This window comes from Ambystoma mexicanum, chromosome 12 (genome assembly GCF_040938575.1).
Source record: "Ambystoma mexicanum isolate Mex_15411 chromosome 12, UKY_AmexF1_1, whole genome shotgun sequence".
Classification (NCBI taxonomy): Eukaryota; Metazoa; Chordata; class Amphibia; order Caudata; family Ambystomatidae; genus Ambystoma; species Ambystoma mexicanum.
In genome coordinates this window covers 665,655,419-665,679,306 of record NC_090936.1, presented here as the reverse complement: position 1 = coordinate 665,679,306, position 23,888 = coordinate 665,655,419, and the positions used below count along the sequence as shown (strand labels likewise).

The following is a 23,888-nucleotide window of genomic DNA, read 5'->3' as shown; positions in this document are numbered from 1 at the left end:
GCGGTTCGATTGGGTGTGTAATGTCATTTCACATCTGCAATACAATTCTTCATATTCATCCAATGAGATGTGTGGACATTGATCTCTGTGTACGAGGCCTATCTTGGCGTATTGTCCACATTGTGCATGTTCCAGACACACACAGTGCCACAAGTCCCGTGTCCATGTAACAGCCACCAGGCGTGAGTGCTAGAAGCATGCATCTATGAGATTCTGACGTAATTCACGTGCCTCCTGTGCCTCGCGGACCCCTTGAGGTGCTTCCACATCCCCACCCTCATCATGACCATCTTCAGGTGCTAGCAGTTCTGCGTCGGGGGGCATGGCCACATTCCTACGTACGCACATGTGTAGCATGACACATGCCATGACCATCTTTGCCACCTTCTCATGGCGGTACAGGAGTGCCCCGCCAGACCTGCTGAGGCAGCGGAAACGAGCCTTCAGTAGGCCGAATGCCTGTTCTATGACCACACGGGTACGTGAGTGGGCATGGTTGTAGTCCTCCTCATGCTGGTCCTGTGGGTTCCGGATTGGTGTAAGGAGCCATCTCTTCAGTGGATACCCGCAATCACCTGTATGTGGACAAGAAAGGATGTTTGTGGAATGTCATTGCTACGTACGCACCCCCACCCCCCTTCCTGCCAGGTCATTCACGCATCACCTACCCCACATACTCATGCATTAAATGAGACTCACCGAGTAGCCAGGATCGGCGCCCTGCGTGTCGCTCCATGTAGCGTGGTATTCTAGAGTTCCGCAAGACCATGGAATCATGTGTTGATCCTGGAATCGGGCAGAACAATGTGTAAAGATCCTGTTGGAGTCACACACCATTTGTACATTGATAGAATATTGTTTCCGGTTGCGGTACTGGGCCTCCATGGCATGTGGGACAACCAATTCCACATGGGTGCAGTCGATGGCACCAATGCAACCCGGTATGCCGCCAAGTGCATGGAATCCCACTTTTGTGTTTGTAAGCTCCTGCTCCGAGCGTGGTAAAGTGATGTAGTCGTCTGAGTGCTTCAGGAGGGCATCAAGCACTTGGAATAGTGTCCGTGAGAATAGGGGCTGTGAAATGCCATGCAACTGTCCGACTGTGTGCTGGTAGGTGCCTGTGGCCAGGAAGTGGAGTACAGACACCACCTTCAGTAGGGGTGGGATGGCGGTTGGGCTATCTATCATGCTGACAAGGTCAGCGTGTGTCATGTCGACAATGGCGGTTATGGTGTCCCGGTCCAAACGGTAGAGGGTGTGGATCTGCTCAGCTGTGAGGTTGAACGGATTAGCTCTGAGGCGTGGGATTGCGGGCTGCCTGCGTGGTGGTAGTGGCTGTGCTGGTGGGGCTTGCTGGCCATGCCTTGCCCTCCTCCTCCTCCTCCTGCGTCTCCTCTGTGCGGCCGGTTGTTGTAGTAGTTGGCGTTCGTCTTCTTCTTGAAGTTGGAGTACTTGCAGTGCTATCAGGTCCCCCAGGGCCAACATCGCTAGTCCTGCCGGTAGCATTCTGGAGTGGGTGTGGTTGTGGGAGGGGTTTGGGTATGCAATTTATGTGTTTTCAGGCTGTATAGCCTTCACCTGTGGTGATTCATTCCACCTGTGTCAGCTGCAATGCCTTTCGTGCGAGCACGTCCCGCACACGACGCTGCAATTCGACGCATGGCATCTTGCATTTGCATTCATGTTCTTAATCCCGAAGGCTGTGGAATATTGGTTTATATGTTAATTCTGCTATGGTCCCATTGTTGCACATACGATATTTGCATTCGCGAGCAGACTTGTGAAGGGTCAGTGGAATGTAGTGCTCGATCAACGGTGGACCCTCATGCAGCACTGTACCGTCATTCACCGACGGGCGGGGAGTCCCATCAGTGACTGAGGCCAGTTACCATTTTCACACACAGCCGCACTGCATAGATGTATTTGTGAATACAAGCGTTCACAGATGCCTTTTCAACGTGATGTTGCAAATTAGGAATTCGAAGGACAGCGCTTTCGTTTTTCAACTAGCGGCGTGGAGACGCCCACAGGTCTGACTGGAAATGTAACGTTCTATTGTTGAATGTCCTTGGGACAGGGCCCATGACGGGAATGCAATGATTGATGTGATTTGAATGGGATGCGCTATAGCGTAGTGGACGATAAGGCAGGACGTTCCCAAATACATGTGACTTCACTACACAAGGAATCCGGGCAGGAGCACAGTGGATTTTGAAGGCTGCATTACGCACAGACTCAATGGAAATGTCGAATGTTATGTGAGTGAATATTCAGGCGTTTTCATTACGGGATGAGGGAATGATGAATGGATGCATGGAAAGATGATTTAATTGGGAGTCTGCCATGTACATGGCTATTTGGAATCTATCCCCTTCCCCTGCGCTATGTGATGCAAGGCTGCCATAGTGGGACCATAGTCTGTCTGCCCTTGTTGAACCCTCCCTGTCTCGACGCGCCTTCAATCACTTGTGTCTATGCACGTTGATGATCCCATCTGATGGATCCTGTTCTGACAGGCGCATGCACACAGACACTCGTTTGAAATAGTGTATTCACCTCGATTTGTGTCGTTATGATTCGCAAGTGATTTTTGGGTGCAATTGATCCTTATGAGTGGGCTAGCATGCATATGGTTGTAGGTTTGGTGTGTTGAATGTAGTGAGTAATACATATGAAGTTCGGATGCCCATACTATCTTTTTTTTCATTTGGGTGACAGGTATCTCCTCCCCTTCTGCCTCTGCCATCTGTACGCCACTCCTGCAGATGGTTTCTACAGTCGACACCTGCAGCTTCGAGTTAATCAGTGGAGCACCATTACGATCTTATGGGACGATCGCCAATGGCCCACATGCCCTTACGCAGTACTAGTGGCTAGGTGCAGCATACCTAGCTTCCAGCTGGACTAGTGCCTACTTCATGGGACGGGCCTGCGGTCCTAGGCGCTTCCATGTTGCCTTTTTGGACGTGGATGTAGCCCCTGTGTGCCATGAAGGCACAGGGCGTCACACATGGGGAAGCTGGTCATTTATTGCCGATGCAGCCCACAGTAATGCTGATCATTTGTGAGTTTATGCTCAAATGGCTGTATGGGCTTGGTGATTTTGATGTGCATTAAATTTATATTCAGATATTAACCGTGTAGCGTTATTCTTTGCTAGTAATGTGGCATATTCCGATTTGTGGCGCGATGTGTTGTGAGGTGTTCTGCATTGGGTTCCGGCTTCTGGGTACAGTTGTGTGGTACGTGCTTATGCTGATGGTTGGTTTGACTACTGGCAGGTGTACAGGGCTGGTGCAGTCTCCCTCAGGTTACTGCTTTGACTGTTGGTTTACACTGGTGGCAAGCGATGGGGGACTGTTGTTGTTTTGTGTCATGGCATTTTCAGTTCATTTTGGTGTACTTGCACCTTCAGATGCCTGTGCTGCATCAGTACGGCAATGGTGTGTTGCCAATTGTGGATGGCCACTCACAGGGCACTTGGGGCCCCTGCATGCATTGGTTCGTTGGCATGCATGGGTGACTTGTACATTTCACCGGTTGCATGGTGTGACTGCATTGCGCCTACGAGGAGTTGTGCAATGTGGCCAGGGAGTGGAGTACAGGCACTCAGTAGGGCCATTACGGTTGGTTCGCGATGCCGTAGTTCTCGCCATGGCGGAATGGTACTTTCCGCCATGCTTGATGGCGTTAGGTGAATGTCCGCTGGGGTCAGCATTCGCGTACCGTTGCGCCATGGCGGATATTGCGATTTTGCACGGCACGCGTGCGCGTACTTGGTGCAGTTAGCGTTGGCGTTCACTACGGTGTCGCTAATCGCATCGTACTTTACGGTGACGGGTCATGATCGCAACGGGCGGTATTCGATGGCGGTATCACATTTCCACCATCGTTTTTCGTATTCCGCAAGGGTCGTAATGAGGGCCACTGTCTTACAATAGGGTGCTGGAGGGGTTACTTAGTATCCCCTTTGTCTAGCTTCTCACATAACCCTTTTATGTTGCCCTTTCCTCGATGAATGGCTGGTGGCAGTGGTTTACGCAGCTGCAGTAAAGCACCGGAGTGTGCTATCTTTCGCAAAATGGCCCAGTCTTCTTTTTTTCGCCATTTCTTTGTAGAAAGGTCCTTCTTGAGATTTACTCTGCGCGCCAAACAAGGTTTGGTCCCTTTGTTCATTTTTTGTTTGGCGGTTATCACAAGTGAAGCACGCCTCTGGCTCCAGGGTGTCTGGCGGGGTCAGAAGCCAGGGAGGTGCCCGACACTCCCAGTGGTTAGTCGCCTAGGAGATAGAAATGCACTCTTAGGTGATTGGCTGGCTGGCTGGCTGTCCGGCAAGGGCAGCTACCCTGCTGGGCGACTGACAGCTAGGCTGTAATGAATGTGAGAAACCTGCATAAAAGGTGAGGCTTTTTGGCTTGGAAGGCAGAGTCGACCACTGGACGAAGGAATCTGAAGAACTTGGAAGAGACGCCTGCTGCAACTCCTGGACCGGTGGTTTGTCTGGTGAAGCCCTGCTGCTGAGCTGAAGCTCCAAATTCATTTCGACTAGAGAAGCCCTGTAAGGAAGACTTCGCCCCTTGAGTTGGTGGGACCAATCAACTCCAAAGTAAGCCATCTGGACATCCTCTCGAAGCTGGTTGTATTTCCACTACAGTTGCTGCTGGAACCGAAGAGTCGGAGAGGAATACCAAATTGTGTGCGTTTCTTTTAAGTTATCCTCTGGACTCCCAGGAAGCAGGACTGACTGAGCCTGAGCCACTTCAACAGAGTGCTGGACCCTGCATGCAAGGAAAGCAACAGCCAAGAGTCCGCAGTGGTGCTATTTGCTGAGACTCAAGGAGCTGAAACCGCAAAGTGCTACTGAATAGAAGTTGGTCCTTTTTTTGTCTCAGACATCCCTTTGCAGTGCAGGAGTCCTCCAGACTTTCTCCCTCTTGTTCCCACGACTGAGATCCACAAACGCAGGATCTGCAGAGCTTCACAGGAACAGAAGTCAGCCAAAGCCCGTACTGTAAAGTCTAAGAGAACTTACCTCTTGTTGTGTAACCACAGTGGAGACTTGTCTTGGTTGCTTCTGTAGAGTTGCTAACAGCTTATGTATCTCACAAGCCTAATCCTCTTGTGGCCCTACTTTGATTTCTCCTTTTGTACAAAGACTTCTAAAACATTGTGCAAGACTTTTACCTACCTGCAAGAAGTGCTTCAGCTCTCCTTGACTTTTGGCCAATTGACTTTGACCTGGCCAGGCTCCCTGAATAACTTCTTCCCTGTGACTCTGTGTTAACCCCTTCCTGGAAGGAGGGCTAAACATACTTTGCATTGGGGGTTACCAAAAGTATTTACCTGCTTCAGAATATCTGTGAGATATCTTATTTTATTCTAATAACCTTTTTCTTTGACATACTCCCAACTATTGCCCTAAATGCAACCGTGATATATTAATGTCCACGGTGTCCTAAACTATTGAAGTCACCCGAGGGTGTAGGAAGTGTCTGTGTGCCATCCCAAATGGGTATTTGCTGATTTAGGGAAACTCTGAGGGTGTATTTTGGAATGTAGTTGTTACTATTATTGCCCCTTCTGAAGACGGCTTGCTTAAACTGATTGTTAAATAAATTAATAATTGTTTAATCATGAAACCTTGTGTAAGAGTTTATTTGCATACTTGTCACTGTGAAACTCTGTGTAACTCCCCTACAGCTCACATTGACCCCTTGAGATGAGCCTGGCTGCTCAAAGCGCTACCAACCTGTGTAGTACAGACTTATACCAAAGGTTCGGTTCCTATTGCCAGGAGGCCAGGGTTGTTGTAGTGCACCCAAAACATACTGCATACAATCTTGCCTAAAGCCATCTCATGCAAAAATTAGCCAAAGCATTTTGCCCGTAACCTCTAATCTTTTGGATTGATGAACTCCACTCTCAAACATTGATACAAATAAGATTATCTCTGGATGGCAACCTCTCGGAACCCATTAAAACCTTCATAGGCCTTAAAGAAGGGTGCTTGTTAGCATCCACGCTCTAACTTTTTTATAGCAGACATTCGTCATGATTTTGTTGGTCATCTCGGATTCCCCCAAGTTAGAGGGACAGGCAGTCCACTGGTGGTTCTACGCAGACGAAATTGTGCTGCTGGCGAAAACACCCAGGGGCCTGCGTGCCCTGCTACTCAAATTGAACACATATGTAACGGCAAATCTTCTGATGATCAATCAGAGTAAATTCTAAATTAAGATCATGGGTATGAACAAAAGGAAAAAGATAAATGATTATCCTTGGTTGCTGCTAGACACACATCTGGAGGTAGTGCAAGAGTATAAATATTTGGGCCTCATTAGCAAACCAGATATCCGATAATGCATATCATACTGATCTGCAGCAGAAATTGAAAACTGCAACCTCTCAAGCTAAGATCATTCAGGCTAGGTATGGAACGTTCCTAACCCAAAGGTTTCACCCATCTTCAGGTATGGGGGAGAAATGAAGTTGGTTGACCGAGCTATATTGGAAAAGCCTAGAGGGTGCCTTTTTGGAGATCCATCTCGTCACAGTCCACTCCTATGTGTAATATTCAATATGAACTTGGAATGGTCTCCCTCTATATGCAATTTACGCATGGAAACTCCTATCATTGTATAGAAAGTACTTGATGCCTGACAAATTGTATGGGATTTAAAGTACTCTATCAAAATACATGTTCATGAGTAAGAACAAGAAAATACAAGGTTGGAGAACTAAAATTCAGCGAATTCTGCAGAGTGAGTAATCGAACCTAGCATATTGATATCTGATCCTAATTGAGTTAAGGAACAAACTTCGGCTATGTGATTGGATAAGAACAACAGATGAATGTTCCTCTCTGCATCACTCTGCTACACATGCATTCATAACAAAAAAGCTCTGTACCACTGAGGCATATGTGACCCATTTTCCCGACTTTAATTTTAGGAACCTTTATATGAAACTGAGGCTGAACCTATGGTACACAAATGATATTCTATACATCTGTAAAGTAGCCAAAAATAACAGATGCAGATTTTGTTCCCACTCCTCTGAACCTGAGTTTCTAAGGCACCTAATCGCTGAATGTCCTGTATTAACTGAACTGAGATTTAAAAACTTTCATTGCTTTCTCCAGGAATATCGGTTTGTGAACTCGGATGCTGTGGAGATTTTTGGTTGATTGCCAAAGATCTGCTGTAAATATAGCAATGGTCAAATGTATGCAATCTTTAAATATACCGGAGTACAAATCGCAATTCGAAGTTAAATTAATTTCGCCCTATTACCCGAATGAAGCATCCAGTTGTTAGGCTGAATTGCATGCAGTACCCTCTGGGACCACCACATACAATTAGGACTACAGGTGTAAGCAAAACCAACCTTTGGTAGAAGTCTGTACTACAGTTTTTGGTAGCGAGCTGAGCAGCCAGGCTTAGCTCAAGAGGGAATGTGAGCAGTAAAAGGATGTTACACAGAAGTCTTACAATCAGTGGTTCAAGTAGACACTTGCACTCAAGGTTTCTTGGTAAAGCACTTATTTATTACAGTCATTTAGAAAACATTCACTAGAAGGAGGCAACTTAATAATATACACAAACGCACTTCAATACCAAACCAATACGTTTCGGAGTAAATTGGGCTCCCCTGAAATAGGAGCAAAACGGCATTTCGGTAACTTAAAATGGGAGTAAAAAGGCACAAGTTAATAGAATACATCACAAATACTTTCTTAAGCAGTGCAAATAGTTTCAGTTCACTAGAGAACTCGATTCAGTTCAATAGGCAAGGCCAAAGTCAATGAACTTGGATAGGAAAGAACAGTTCTTGTAGTAAACGGTTAAGTCTTTGCCAAAGTTCCCAGAAGGAGTTTGTACGAAAAAGAATCCTATGTTGGGTCACAAGCTGATAAGGCCTGTAAATTGGGAAAGTTTCACCAACTTTCACCGCGAGAGGTAAGTTCTCTCAATCGGGTTGGCACAGTACCTTAATATGAAGAAAAGATGCAGCTGAAGACATTGGTTCCTGGCAGTTCCTGCAGATCTCACTGTTCCTCAGTCGTGGGGACAAGAGGGAGGATGTCGGGGGACTCTTGCACTGCATGGGGACTGGTCAAACAAGCTGGCAAAATGGAAGATCTTTGGTTCGAATAGCTGTCGTCAAGCACACAAGCTGGTGTCCTTCCCCCTGGTTAATCCTAACCAACTCCGGGAATGGTAACCAGATCGAGTTGATTGGTTGCATCAACTCAAAGGAAGAAGCCATCCTTGAAGGGACTTCTCTGTCGAGATGAACTTGGCGATTTGGGCCTGCAGCAGGGCTTCAGCGGGCAAACCCAACGGTCCAGGAGTTGCAGCAGCCGTCCTCTTCAGCTCATCTTCGGTGCTTTCGTTCCAGTGGTCGACTCAGCTTTCCAGTCCAAGAGACTCGTCTTTTAAACGGTTTTCTCCCTTTCATTCCAGCCTAGCTGTCACTCTCCCAGCAGGGTGGCTGTCCTTGCAGGACAGTCGGACAGCCAATCACGCCAGAGTGCATTTGGGTCTGCAAGGAGACTAAGCACAGGGAGTTTCGGGCACCTCCCTCACATCATGCCCACCCCAGACACTCAGGTGCCAGAGGCGGTCTTCAGTACTGAAGCCCGCCAAAGGCGTTTGAACAAAAGGACCAAACCTGGTTTGGCATGCAGAAACAACTCTAGAAGGACCTTTCCAAAAAGAAACTGTGGAAAAAGAACACCGGGACCTGTTTAAAAAAAGGGGTTTAAGGCACCATCTTGAAAAACATGGCTCCCGTGATTTTTAGCTTCTGGTGTTTGCGATCGGGAAAAACCATGGTAGTTCGTTGTACAACCACTGCCACCAGCCATTTTGATAGGAAAGGGTAGCATTTGACTGCTACATGAGTATCTAGACACAGGGGATACTAGGTAACCCCTCCAGCACTCTATAGGAAGATAGTGTGTGCTGGGTCTAGGAATTTAAAAAGACTACTAAAGTCAATTTAACCTTACATTCTCTGGGAAACAGTTTATTCCAGAGAAGGTATTTAAACTTCGTCTAAAAGACATCCCTGTGTCACTGCACTGAAGGTGCTGTGTAACACACATGAAAAGATGATGCCTATGGAGTTGTCTAAAACTCCATAAGCCGATAACACAAATGTAAAACGCACATCAAAATACATGAGTGGGGAAAAAAAGGCCCACACTCTTTCCAGGTAAAAAAATCAAGTCCTCAAAATCCAGCAAAGTTGCTGGGGGTCTCTTAGGTGAAGGGAATTAGTACATTTATGAGAATTCTCCAGTCGAACAAGTGAATGCATTTCAGACTTTGGAATTATGTTCAATTGACATTTCCTTGTGTTTAAATCAGCATGTAAAAAGGAGGAAAGCCTATTGTGTGACTTTTGTCGTGTGACAAAATCAAAAATTGACACTGTTTATTTGTTGAAACTATGCTTTTAAGATGTCTTTTGTACTACATCTGTATGCACTATGTAACCTATATAAGCACTAAAGTACATGTCTTTGTAATATTTGAAAGGCTGTTTTTCTCCCCGCTCGAGCTCTTTGCTCCTCTACTTCTAACTCCCTCAGGGTCAGTTGTTTTTCCAAAAAACTATCCCGGGGTAGATCTTTCTTTGGCTGGGGCCTCCCTTTGGAACAGCCTCCCTGCCACTCTGAACCTTGAGGAAAACCATCTCTGGTTCCGGAAGCACTACAAGACCTTCCTCTTTGCTTCTGCCTTCGCCCATCCTCTCCCCTGCTGATCTGTTTCTCTCTTGGCACCGTGCACCTTGCCACCCTCTGTCCCCTGGGTTGCTCACCCTGCCATTCTCCTGCACTGCCTCTTGGCCACCCCTTGCAGTGGGGACTGTATCTGTACCCGTACAGCCCCCCACACAGAGGCGTAGCCAGGATTGCCCAGCAAATGGGGCCTGATGCTAATGTAGTTGGGCCCACTGCACTGACAAAAATATCTGTAAATACCCACACAGCGCTGCTGAGTGGGCACTTACAGATTTAGGGTGGGCCTTGCCCCTCAGGCCCTACCCTACCCTGCCTACGCCTCTGCCCCCAAACCCCTTGCTTTTCTTTCTGCACTTATCAGACATACCCAGTCTGCTGCCTTAAACACCGCACTTGCCACTTGCTGTCCGCACTACGACTGTTTATTGTCTTTTATTATCTATTTATTTGTATTTATTATTATTTACCTGTTCTCCTCTGCTCTGCACTTTCCACTCCCCCCCCTCTCCATACACTTTTCCCTTTTCCCTTGCATATGCACTTGCGCATTCTCAATGTCACTGGGCCTAGTAAGATTGATGTTTTGTTCTCCCCTGTTCCTCTCCCTTGCCTTGTTGCGCTCTGAAACACTTGTGTACGAGCACGATATAAATAAACTATCATATCGGCCATATCAAATTGCAGAGGGTGCACAACAGAGTGCTTGAGAAGTGAGGGGAAGGCACCAGTGACAAAGGAGTAATTTCAGAAATTGGTCAAGGCTGGAGCAAGGGAGACAATGTTGTCCTTGTTGGTTCTGGAGGAGCAGCTGACTTTCATAGAGCTGACTTGTCTAGAAACCTCATCAGGTGTTGTGGGAGAAAGAGGGAAATAGAAGGGCAGGGGGCAAAGGAGGCCTTGAAGAAGGGGAGGCGGAAGAATGTGGAGTAGAGGTGAGTGAGGAGAGGATGTCCTGAGATTTGGAGAAGTGAGAGTCCAGAGAAGTGCAAAGTGCCAGAGAGGGCAGAGCAGAGGTTGCACATTTTGAAAAATTCAGCCGACTTTTTAGAGGCCCACAGAGATGCAGGCTTGGAAATGGGTCCTCTTTTTAGAGCAGATGGCAAGTCTGTATTGGCTTTGGAGCAGGTCGGCAGGCCAGTTTGTCATCCCATTCTTTCCCTGAGGTGTCGCGCATTGTTGGCCTGTCTTGTAAAAGGGCCATGGTGTACCGCAGTATAGCAGAGGGTGTGCACTGCTAATGGACACGTCAAAGTACACGGCTGTCCATCACTACTTCTCTCATTTGCGTTTGAACCAGAGGCATTGCTGGGGGGGGCGCTAAGGGGGCTATAGCCCCTGGTCTTTTTTTGGTGGTAGCACCGGATAGAATCTCAGGAGCTACACCCAAAAGACTAGCTAGCCCCGAGTCCCGACAGACCCGACATTAGCGTGGCCCCGTGTCTTTTCCAGACCCAGCAACACCCGTGGTTTGACCAGTGAACGTTTACAACCAAAATGACATGCAAGGCTGTTCTGCCACTAACTTTGATTGTGGATTGACGATTTGCTGCACTGATGCCTCATAACCATATTCCTCTTTAACCTTCTAGGAAGAAAAAAAGTGTTTTCTTTGTAATTCGTTGGAGCCCTTCAATGAAACACTCAACACAGACAGTCATCGAGTAGAAAATGTGGTCACTACGTTTGCGCCAAACCGTCTTGACATGTGGTGGCAGTCTGAGAATGGTAATTAAAATGCCAATGTTATGTTGGGTTGTGTGTTAATGCATGGGTGCCATGAGTTTTGTAAACTTATTACTCCTCTTAATTAAATATTTACACTGGAGTAGATCTGCTGGCAACAACAAACACATTTTCCCCAGATGTTTAATTAAAGAAATGAGGCATTTAGTTTTGTATTTTCCTTCTTCGCTTTCTCAACTTCAAAGAGTAGTATGCTGAAAAAAAATTGTATCTCCTGATGCAAAAGGAGATGAGCAAACTCATTACAAATCCTGCAACCCCTGAAAACGAGTTCAAAGCAATGTTCATGCTGTGAAAGTTAGCTTGGTCCTAATTTTGCTCCTTAAAGCCCACAAGAGTAGTCGTCTTTCTGGGTTTGTGAATCTGTTTATAGGCGCATGCTATGCATATCCCGCCATTTAATGTTTGCCCCAAAGTATTAATGTTGTCTTTCAAAGTAAGAATAGCCACTGACATGGGTGTTCCCGTCATCCTATCCCTCCCTTAGTTGTACTGGTACTCGCAAAGCACTTTGTTTATTTGTTCCACCATGGGATGGTCTCAGGAGTATGATGATGGGTTAAAATCTTTCGGAACTGGGGCATTGAAGCATCTGCCAAGGGGGTCTGGGTTTGTTTTTGGTGGTAGGGAGGGAATGCATATTTCACAGAATGCTCTTGTACGTCCTTCTTTGCAGACACTAATCCACTCATCGGGTTCTACATGGCAAGCACCCCATGTAAATGTCCTCCCAAATGCAACACTAAATTTGCATGGGCTGGTACGCGTTTGGTGTGTAACCACTGCCTACCCAAAGACCACAAGGAAGAGAGTTGCACTGCCTGTAAAAGCTTAATGCCAAAAAACAATAGGCAAACATCCGATATGTAGGCAGGGAACGGCCTGGCCGCATACTCTGAAGGACCTGAGGTGGTAGAGGTCGAGCGCCGGATGCCAAAGGAGGATTAAAAGGATGCAGAGACACGCAGACAAAAGATGTGCACCAATAATTATCACACGAAGGCCACCACCTTAACTATTCAGAAGCACAAACGTGACATTGTATCACGCATGGTGAGGGGATACGCCTTGTTGGGGAGAATTCTCAAAAATGTTATACATAGAGACCCCCAGCTCCTTTGCTGGACTTTAGGACTTTTTTTTATTATTTCTCATGTAATTTTAATGTGATTTATTCTGTGTTTCTGTTGACTATCGAGTCTGACAAACTCCATAGGCATCATCTTCGCATTGTCACACAGCACCTTCAGTGCAGTGGCACAGGGAAGTCTCTTAAATTTCCCAAAGGTTTAAATACCTTCTCTTGGTGAAACTACTGTTTCCAAGAGCAGTAAAGAGAAATTGACTTTACTTACCTTTTTGTAACTTTCTAGATCCAGCACACACTATCTTACAATAGGGTACTGGAGGGGTAACTTAGTATCCCCTTTGTCTAGTTTCTCATGTAACATTGTTATGTTGCCCTTTCTACAATTACTGGGCGGTGGCAGTAGTTTACTTTTTAATACAATTGTGTGTTTTTGGCGTGGGCTGCGTTCGCAGCCACGGTAAGGCACCCATGGGTGCCCATTTCGCATGTACTACACAAGTTGGTAAAGTGACTGAGCAGCCAGGCTTATCTCAAGAGGGGTCAATGTGAGCAGTAAGGTTGTTACAGAGATTCACGATGACAAGTATCCAAATAAACAATTACACTCAAGGTTTCTTGATTAACTTATTCATTTTATTTATCAGTCAGTTGAATAAGCCTTCTTTAGAAAGGAGCAGTATAGAAGTAACACAAAAATACACTTCAAAATTACACTGTTTCTGTAAATCAGTAAAAAAACATTTGGGATGGTACACGGATTCTTCCTACACCCCGAGGTGACTTAAATAACTAGGACACTGTGGACATTAATATATCACTGGTACATTTAGAGCAATACTGAGTTTGTGTTAAATAAGGACATGATGGGATAAAACAATGGTTAACAAATATTCTTAAGCAGGTAAGTACTTTTTTGAACCCTCCAATGCAAAGTAAATTAACCCTTTCCTGGGGTAAAGGCAAAGCACACAGTCAGAGGTAAGTCTTTCAGGGAGCCAGGACTGCCAATGTTAGTTGAGCAAAACTCTAGGTGAGCTAAAGCACTTCTTGCAGGTAGGTAAAAATGATTGCACAATGTTTTAGAAGTTTTTGTATAAAAAGAAATCCCTGTAGTATCACAAGCTGGGAGGCTTGTGAGGGGTAAAGCTGCAAGCAACTCTGCAAATGCAAACAAGACCAGTCTCAACTGAGAGCTAGCAAGGCTACACGACAATAGGTAAGTCCTCTTAGTTTTACAGTACCTTTTGGTTAGAAGAAAACTGCTGTTCCTGTGTAGGCCTGCAGATCCTATGTTCCTGGGCCTCAGTCGTGGGGACAAGAGGGAGGACATCTGGGTACTCCTGCACTATGAAGAGAAGGTCGTCGGCAGCAATGGCCAACTTCAGATTAGCGGCACTTCGCGGGTTCAGCTCCGCGGGTTCAGCTCCTCGCTGCTCTCGCAAACAGCACCACTGCAGTTCTCAGATACCTTAATGGACTTTCCTTGCATCTGGGGCCCAGAACTGTTGAGGTGGCCCAGGCTTGGTATAAATCCTGCTTCATGGGAGTCTGGAGGATCTTCCTGGAGCTCAGGTCTGACTTAAAGCGATGCACTCGATCTGGTGTTCCTATCCCTGGCAAATCAGTTCCTGCAGCAGCAAGGGAAGTACAGCCAGCTCCGAGACGATGTCCAGATGAGTTAACTTTGAGGTTGATTGGTCCCACCAACCCAACGGGAGAAGTCGTACATTGCAGGGCTTCTCTAGTCGAAGCGAATTCGGAGCTTGAGCAAAGCAGCAGGGTTTCACTGGGCAAACCAATGGTCCAGGAGTTGCAGCAAGCGTCTCTTCCAAGTTCTTCTCCGGATTCCTTCGTCCAGTGGTCGACTCTGCCTTCCAAGAAAAAAAGCCTTGCCTTTTATGCATGTTTCTCCCATTCATACGCAGCCTAGCTGTCGATCACACAGCAGGGTGGCTGTTCTCAGAGGACAGCCAGCCAGCCAATCACCTTGGGTGCATTCCTGTAACAAGGGGATTGAGCACGGAGTTTTGGGCAACTCGCACACCCTGCCGCTGTCACACGCTGGAGCCAGAGGCGGGCTTCACCAGTGAATCCTGCGAAAGACAAGATGAAGAAAGGGACCAAACCTGGTTTGGTGCGGAGAGTAAATCTCAAGAAGGACCTTACAAACAAGAAATGGTGAAAAAAGATTGGGCCATTTTGACAAAGGGCACCCATGGATGTCTTACTGAAGCTGCAATTGCAGCATGCGGTAAAAATACACAATGGTAGGAAAAAGTAAACCACTGCCACCAGCCATTAATTGTAGAAAGGGTAACATAAAAATGTTACATGAGAAACTAGACAAAGGGGATACAAAGTAACCCCTCCAGCACCCTATCGTAATATATAGTGTGTGCTGGTCTAGAAAGTTACAAAATGTAAGTCGATTTCATTTCACTGCTCTTGGCAACAGTAGTTTCACCAAGAGAAGGTATTTAAACGTTTGCGAAATCTAAGAGACTTCCCTGTGTCACTGCAGTGAAGGTGCTGTGTGTCACAATGGAAAGATGATGCTTATGGCGTTTCAGACTCCAAAGTCAAAAGAAACACAGGGTCCAAATCACATAATACTTGAGTGGGAAAAAGTTCTCGCTCTCTCCAGGTTAGAAATTAAAATTCCTAAAGTCCAGCAGAAAAAGCTGGGGTTCTCTAAGGTAGAAGGGAATTAGCACATTTCTGAGAATTCTCCCTAACAAGAAGACGCTTCAAGAACGATAGGGAGATAATGGACAGAGTGAAGTTTAGAGTGTCAGCAGACCAAACAGCTGCAGGGCTAAATAAGAGACAGAAGTGGAGGCGCATTGAGTGGGAAGTCTGTACAGAGGAGCAACGAGAGACTGAATTTAAGGAGATAATGACAAATCTATTACAATTGCTAAGGTGAGAGAACAAGAGAGTGGCAGTCCAGCCCATAGAGTAAGATGGGAGACTGAACAGGTGAAGAAAAGAGCGACAACAGCAGAGAGTTAAAATTGGGAGAGACTGTGTAAGGAGAAAGTTTGATTCAGAAGGGATTAACAGAGTCGCTTCCGCCTCAACCCTCCCACCACATAACCAACTCTTCTCATTTTGAGACTTCTCAACTTTCTCATTTGGAGACCCAACTTTCTCATTGACTTGAGCATTTGAGGTGAGTGTCGGCACTTGGTTTCTTGCCATACTCCCTGCCACACTCCCTACTCTGAGCTGCATGTCTGACCATGAGTAGGTGGTCTCTTGAAAGATTTGTTCATCTCTCATCCATTGAACTCAATGACTCTGATGGGGGTGGGGGCACTGTCTTAAAAAACGTTTTCCACAAGTGGGGCTTGGCATAATGAAGTTTAAAGACCACTGCCCTGGAAGAAGAGCAGACTGTTGATGACCCGAAGATGAAATCTGAAGTTGCCCAGCATCACTTTGTATCTGGCCCGGTGAAGCCCTGCTCTTCTGCCTGAGCTCTAAAGACCTTGAGCGGTGCTACAACCTTTTGACTATTAGGACTAAGGAGTCCTAACGGCTTCATGAGGATCCAACCCTTTAAAGCCTTCACAAGTCTCCCTGGACTGCCCTGTGGACTGACCAGCTCTCTTGTGGGCTACCTCTCCAGAACCGTCACCATTCTGCTTTCAAGCTTGGAACTTTGGTGGTCACCAGCTTGTGCCACAAGTCCCCTTCTCCCTGAAATCCAGATTCAGATCTTCAAGGGAACTTGTCCTGGAGCAGCTGCTGTGACCGCGAATGGAAAGGCACCTCCGCCTGCTAGTGGCGATCGTCAATGGAACTCGCCTTCCTCCATTCTGTGAAGTATCCTAGGAAGGCCTGCATCTTTAGATTTTGCATTTCTGTGCCAACAGGGATTGCATCTTTCAGTTCGACCCGACTGGAAGAATCGTTGAACCTGCAACTCCTGGGCACCCCTCACCAGAACAAAGGGCAGAAGATCAAGCCCCCACCGACCCCCAGATGATCCATAACATCTGGGAAAAACTGAGTGAGGGGGGGTACCTATCCACCAACCACCTTCAATAGGATATCATTGGGAGCAAGTCCCTTGGTCCCGTGTCTCCCCTCCACTACCCTTTGGTCGTCGGAACCTGGTTTAGATATCTTGCCCCCTGGGTTAGCCCTGGGTCTGAAAGAAAGTAGAGAACTTACCCATCCTTGGGTAAATTGGTATTGAACTTTTAATTATTTTGAAAGTAAGCACTGCCACAAGCCCATTGCATCCTTTGTAAAGAGAATACATGCCTAATGAGAAACATTCTGTTGGACGCTGTGACGTTTGGACAAAAGGGCCGATTCATCTTTGGGTTTGGACTTCTAAAGTTATGATATTGTACTTGCGACTGGTTCCCATCATAATACTGCATGTGCATTACTTACCTGCATTGTTTGGTTGAGTTTTTGATGGAAGTATATTAAGTGAACATGTGATTGAATAGATTTGTATTTTAGACTATTGTGTAATATCACTAACTTCTAGTTTAATTTGTCATTGTGTTCTAAGGCCTAAGTAAATAACTATATTTATTTATAACTGTTTAAACTTAACTATTGTATTATATTGTGTGGACTCTTGAGGGCCCGTAGCCCCACTTAACGCTCTCCTGAGACTAAGCCTTGATTGCTCAGCCATGTGCCTTGATTGGGTTTTGGTTGACCTCTTCGAGCTCCTTGTTCTTCTAACTAGGGTTGGCCTCCTAAAATCTGTCGACCAGATCAGTTTCTAGAAATCCATTTTATCTGTCAATGACATGCTTCAAATGGATTGTCCTGCAACGTATTCCTCATCTATGGCTTGTAATGTCTACAGCTGTGCTGCTTCAGAATTTATTTTCGGCAGAGGGTGCCCTTACATCGATGGCGTCGGGCTGATATCCCTTGAGAGCCTCCGTCGAGGGTGACGTCATTGGCTGTTATAAGTAGCACGCACAGAGCCCCTGGCCTCAGTTCCGTTTTTTCTGCAAACGTGTTTGCTTCAAGAACTCTGCGCGCCTTGTGTCTTCTACTTCATATCGTGAGATTATGTCGTCTTCTTTCACCCCGACAACCCCGCAGTCTGGCTTCAAGAAGTGTCAGGACTGCGGGTCCAAGATGTCCATCACGGACCTGCATCATATCTACTTGTGGTGCCTGGGCGAGGACCACACCGCAAACGACTGTTCCAAGTGCCTGTCGTTGACTGCCAATGCCTTGCGGGAGCGTAAGGGGAAATTGAAGGTAGGCCATGTTTCCAAACCCCGTAAATCGAAGTCTATTGGCCTATCAACTGATGAGTCGAGAGGTGACACTCCTCGTGGGAAAAATTCCAGGAGATCTAGATCCCGGAGTGGTTCGTGCCACTCTTCCTCTTCGTTGAGGCGGTCCCAGAAGCGGCGTCACCGTTCGCCTTCCCTGTCCTCGTCAAATGACAACTACCTGAAGAAAGTGGCCTGTCCCACTAAAACCTCTACCCCTGAAGAATGGGAGTCTTTTCGGGAGCAAATGTTACAGATTTTCCAATTTCACGGTACAGTTCCATCCGTGCCTTCTGTTGAAGCCGGCAAGGAACGGTCTCAGACCGATTCTCGTGCGCCCTCGGGCCCGGGTAGTTGGTGAGATGAACATCGGGAGCCTTCGAGGTCCCGTTCGGACAAGGCATCAGGGGATCGCCAGAGACGTGCCAGGTCCAGGTCGTGGTCTTCGTCTCCAAGGAAACCGTCGAAGCCTGTGAAGTTGTCGAAAAAGGTGTCAACACCATCGGCGCTGTGTCCATCGAGTGAGTCTGTCGGGTCCTTACCCTTGGTCAGACCTTCGAAGCCTTTGGCGCCATTGTTGACGCCGTCGGAGCTGTCGACACCATCAGCACCTACTGGGCAGAATTTACTGGTGGAAGCCCCTGTGGGTGTTGAACCTCCAAGGAAGGCTATTTCTAAGTCTGTGAAGCCTGTCCCTGTTAAGAGGTGTACTCCTCTCCCTAGGAAGGAGTTCTTTCAGTCCCTCCAGAATATTTTTGAAGATGAAGAGAGGTCTGAGGAGGAGGATGTACCCTTTGGTCTTCCCTATGGGATGCCTGGTGCCCTGGAATGTCTCATTTCCGAGGAAAGTCGGATTGAGGATCTGTGCCAATCCTTACATAAAGCCAGTGGCCTAGACACGTCTCCTGAGATGGAGTTTGGTAGGCCCGAGCCTGGTGATCATGCCGAATCTTCTTATCAGAGACTGATGTGAGCGTTGTAGAGTACCTGGGTTGGTCCAGGCCTCCGGTTGATTATGATCAGGATGACCTTACAGACATCTTGGATCAGGGTCCATCCACTGACCCAGTGTTGCCATTTCATGTGGCTTTGCAAAAAAGGGTAGTTGCTACTTGAAATGCCCCGGAGTCTATTCCAGCAGTTAACAAGTTGTTGTCAAAGAAATACCGCCCATCCAGTAGCGACCCCAGCTACTTGTCCATACACCCTACTCCTGAGAGTTTGGTCGTTCAGGCGGCTATGGCCACCTCGAAGTAGGCAGGGTACCCTACCGTCCCTCTTGATAGGGAAAACAAGCGCATGGATGGGCGTGCAAGGTATTTTGTGCTGGGAGTATGGCGCTGAACTCGGCCAACTCCACCTGTGCCTTGGCAAAATTTTCACACCCTCTGTGGAATTGTATTTCGGTTGTGGATGAGCATATTCCCGAATGGGAGGAAAGGGGTGGCTTTCTAGCTATTGTGCAAGATGGCAGGGATGCCATGTGTGAATCCCTTCAGTCCAGGTTGGACATTGCGGATAGGGTTGCAAGGTCCATGGCTACGAGCACCATGAGGCGCAGATTTGCGTGGTTGCGGAAGTCTGGTTTTGCACCCGATGTGCAGCCCTGTCTTCTCAACATGCCCTTTGATGGGTCGCATCTTTTTGGCAATCAGGCTGACGAGAGCCTTGAGAAGTTGGAGACTGTTAGTCAGTTTGTATGCAGTACCCTACACACAACTATGACTACAGGTGTAAGCAAACCAACCTTTGGTATAAGTCTGTACCACAGTTTGTTTTGTTTTATACGTATTTATATAGCGCACAACAGTCCGAGGACATTGTGGCACTTGTTACAGTACAAAGCTTAGTTACCTAGTTACATGGTCATTAGCAATATATATACAGGTTGCAGTATAGTTATATTACATTTGTGTTATATTACAATATACGTGGCAGAAGTGGAGGAGGCAGTCCTCCACTTGCTAGTTGAGGAGAGTGGTTTTGGTAGCGTGTTGAGCAGCCAGGCTTATCCCAAGAGGAGAAATGTGAGCAGTAATGATGTTACACAGTGGTCTACTATCACAGGTGTTCAAAGAGACTCTCACACTCGAGGTTTCTTGGTTAAATACTTATTAATTTATTAACCATTCAATTATAAAACATTCAATCGAAAGAGGCAATGATATAAAAACACACAAATATACTTCAATACTGTTTCTGAATCAGATAAAACCCTTTGGCGATGGCCCACAGACACAACCTATAATCACAGTTAACTTTAGTAACAAGGGTCCTGGGGACATGAATATCTTACTGTTGGCATTCAGAATACTTTTTCAAGAGGAGTAAAAGGCAAATGTTATTAGAACATAAAAAGGTTACAATTATTCCTAGACAGTGTAAATACTGAGTTCACCAGAAGAGTCAATTCAATAGGCTAGGTCAAAGTCAATGGGCTAAAGTCTTGTATGGGATAAAGCAGTTCTGGTAGTTAAACGGAAATGTCTCTGCACAAGTTCTTGGAATTAGTTTGTAGCAAGAAGAATCATAGGTTGCGTCACAAGCTGATTAGGCCTGTGAGTTGCAAAAGTTGCAAGCACTTTCACTGCGAGAGGTAAGTACACTCAGTCTGATTTCACAGTACCTTACAATGAAGAAAAAGAGGCAGCTGATGACTTCTGTTCCTGTAGATCTTGCTGTTCCTGGGCCTCAGTCATGGGGACAAGAGGGAGGACATCGGGGGACTCCTGCACTGCACTTGAACAGTCAAAAGCTTGCAACTGGCAAACTTCAATTTCAGTGGCTGTAAGTGAAGCACACAAACTGGTGTCCCTCTCCCTGGTTATATGGTTTCCTGCAGCACTCTCAGAAAAATGCAACCAGCTCAGAGATAGGGTGTGCAGGTGGCCTACTGTTGAGTTGATGGGTCCCACCAACTCAAAGGGAGAAGTCGTCTTGCAGGGGCAATCTCGTCGAGGTGACTGCAGCAGGGCTTCACCGGGCAAACCAACCGTCCAGGAGTTGCAGCAGTCGTCCTCTTCAAGCTCGTCTTCGGTTCTTTCGTTCCAGTAGTCGACTCTGCCTTCCAAGCCAAGAGACTCACCTTTTATTCAGTTCTCTCCCATGAATTCCAGCCTAGCTGTCACTCACCCAGCAGGGTGGCTGTCCTTGTTGGACAGTTAGCCAGCCCATCACCACAGAGTGCATTTGGGTCTCTTAGGAGACTAAGCACAGGGAGTTTCATGCACCTCCCTCAATTCCTGCCCACCCCAGACACTCCTGAAGCCCTCTAAAGGTGAATGAACAAAGGGACCAAACCTGGTTTGGCACACAGAGACAAACTCTAGAAGGACCTTTCCAAAAAGAAATGGTGAAAAAAGACCGGATCCGTTTAAACAAAGGGGGCTCAGACGCCATCTTGAAAAACATGGCTCCCACGTTTTAATGTTACCGGAGGAGCTACGAATAGTTTGCGGTCGGGAAAAATCATGCTAGTTTGTTGTAAAACCACTGCCACCAGCCAGTCTAAGAGGAAAGGTAGCATTTGACTGCTACATGAGTATCTAGACATAGGTGATACTAAGTAACCCATCCACCACTCTATTGTAAGATAGGGTCTGCTGGGTCTAGGAATTTAAATGACTAGTAAAGTCAATTTCACTTTACTTACTCTGGGAAACATTAGTTTATCCCAGAGAAAAGCCTGAAAAGGTTTCCCTGTGTCACTGCACTGAGGGTGCTGTGTGACACAAATGAAAAGATGATGCCTATGGAGTTGTTTAGACTCCATAACCAAAGAAAACACAGAGGTAAAACACATATCAAAATACATGAGTGGGGAAAAGGCTCACACTCTCTCCAGGTAAAAAAAGAAGTCCTCAAAATCCAGCAAAGTTGCTGGGCGTCTCTAAGGTGAAGGGAATTGGCAAGTTTTTGAGAATTCTCCATAACACGGACCTCCAAGGCATCTGCCAAATCTTTGGGTGCAGCTGTCCGACAACCTCAGCCTTTTCGTCATAGGGGACAGCAACGAAGGGGTCGTTCGGGGTCGTTCCTTTCGCTATTACTCCTCATTTGGAAAGGCGAAAGTGATGGCCAGTCAAAGGGGGGCAGTGTAGGTTCACTAGTGGTGGACAAGGTAGGTGCCAAAGCCACTCAGGAAGCTGCCTCTTTGCCATCAGGGACTTCTGCTGCTAAACCGCTCTGAGGCCAGATCTCATTGTTCTCCGGTGGAGAGCAGGCTGTCGCACCATCTCGAAGAATAGTGAGCCATTACTTCAGATGCGTGGGCTCTGGATACAATAGCCCACGGTTGCTGCCTCCCTTTTCTCCAACAGCCCCACGACAAATCCACCGGGGAAACACTCTTTGAAGGTTCCGGATCGGCTCCTTGTGCAGGAGATTTTAGCCCTGCTGGAGAAAGGTGCTATAGAACCAGTGGTTGGTATTCCCCTTATTTTTTGATACCCAGGAAGGACAGAGGACTGAGACCCATCTTGGACTTGCGAGGACAAGTTCAAGATGGTCATTCTTTCTCAGATCCTCCAGGCCTTCCAACTTCAGGATTAGTTGGTGTCCTTGGACCTGCAGGATGGTAATTTTCATGTGCCGATCCATCTCAAGCAAAGAAAATATCTCAGGTTCGCAGTCGGAAGATCCCACTATCCGTTTCGGGTCCTGCCATTCGGGCCCATCTCCGCCCCAAGGGTTTTCACCAAGCTCATGGTGGTGGTGGCACCACATCTCAGGAGTGGGGGGGATTCACGTCTACCCCTACCTGGACGATGGGCTGATCGGGGCGCATTCTCCTGAACAAGCCTTGGATCATCTCAACTTCTCCTGCCACTCCCTTCACAAGCTGGGCTTCTCCCTCAACTTCAAGAAGTCACATATGACACCATCCCAACCGCTCCAGTACATGGGGGGGGGGCAGTTTTGGACACATCCGTGCAGGTGTGCTTGCCCCCCAAGGTGAGGGCTCATCACATTCCAGAGTCTTCCGGCTTTCGAATTCTTAAGGTTGCTCAGCCTCATGGCATCATGGCATCCACTAACAATTTCCCCTCTCCATACACCTCTCGCATTCCAAACCAACACAACCAAAACCTACAGCACAACAAACCGCACAAACTTCACTACACTGTAACAACATAACAAAAAAACAGACTCGCACAACAGTACATGACGTCTACCGGCTGCAAACACCCCAGGCCCAACCAACGGACCCACCGGGCTGAGGCCACCAACAGCACATCACTGCTCTCTTGCACTTTTCCTGCTTCTTCACACTAACCCAACCTCCCCCACTCTTTCAGAGCCGCCAGAGCGCCAGGGGACCACTCCGGTGGTGATAGTGTGCGGTACAAATGTCCTTTAACATTAACATCCTGCATTTTTCTGGTGCCAGAGGCCCGCTTGTGAATGAGACCCCTTCAGTGGGCCCTACGGACTCATTGCTCCCAGTTCTCGGGCAGGAGCTGCGGTGGTGGGCCGACGAGAGAAATCTCATGAAAGAGAACCTTTTTGGCAGCTATGGCCGGATGTCACCGTAGTGACGGATGCTTCCCTGACAAGGGTGGGTAACCCATTCCAACCACCTGTCCATCAGGGGTCGTTGGTCTCCATCGGAGTCCGGACTTCACACCAATCTTTTGGAGCCGAGAGCCATCAGACTGGCACTGAAGGCTTTCCTGCCATCTGTACGGGGGAAGAATGTCCTGGTAATGATAGACAACACAATGGCAATGCATTACCTCAACAAGAGAGGTGGTGTAGGGGTCACTACCTCTGTGCAGGGAGGCAATGCAACTCTGGTTCTGGCCAATTCACGAGGGAATCTCCCTATCAGCGGTTCATCTAGCTGGAAAGGAGAACATGGCGGCGGACGCTCTGAGCAGGCACAGCACGGCCTCCCACGAGTGGGAGCTAGCTCAGTAAGTCCTTCAGGAGATCTTCACCCTTTGGGGAACCTCGCAAGTGGATCTGTTTGCGACCAGTGCCAAACCCGGAAGTGCGAACGGTATTGCTTGAGGGAATTTCCTCCAAGAGGAGCTCTAGGGGG

General features: G+C 47.2%; 1 protein-coding gene across 1 annotated transcript in view; it reads left to right on the top strand.

Moving 5' to 3' along the window:
- Positions 1–23,888, top strand: part of LAMB1 (laminin subunit beta 1) — a 373,674-nt gene that overhangs the window by 81,557 nt on the left and 268,229 nt on the right. The window contains exon 3 of the mRNA XM_069629156.1: positions 11,341–11,476. Coding sequence (XP_069485257.1) covers positions 11,341–11,476 — 136 coding nt within the window. The remainder of the gene's footprint in view (positions 1–11,340; positions 11,477–23,888) is intronic.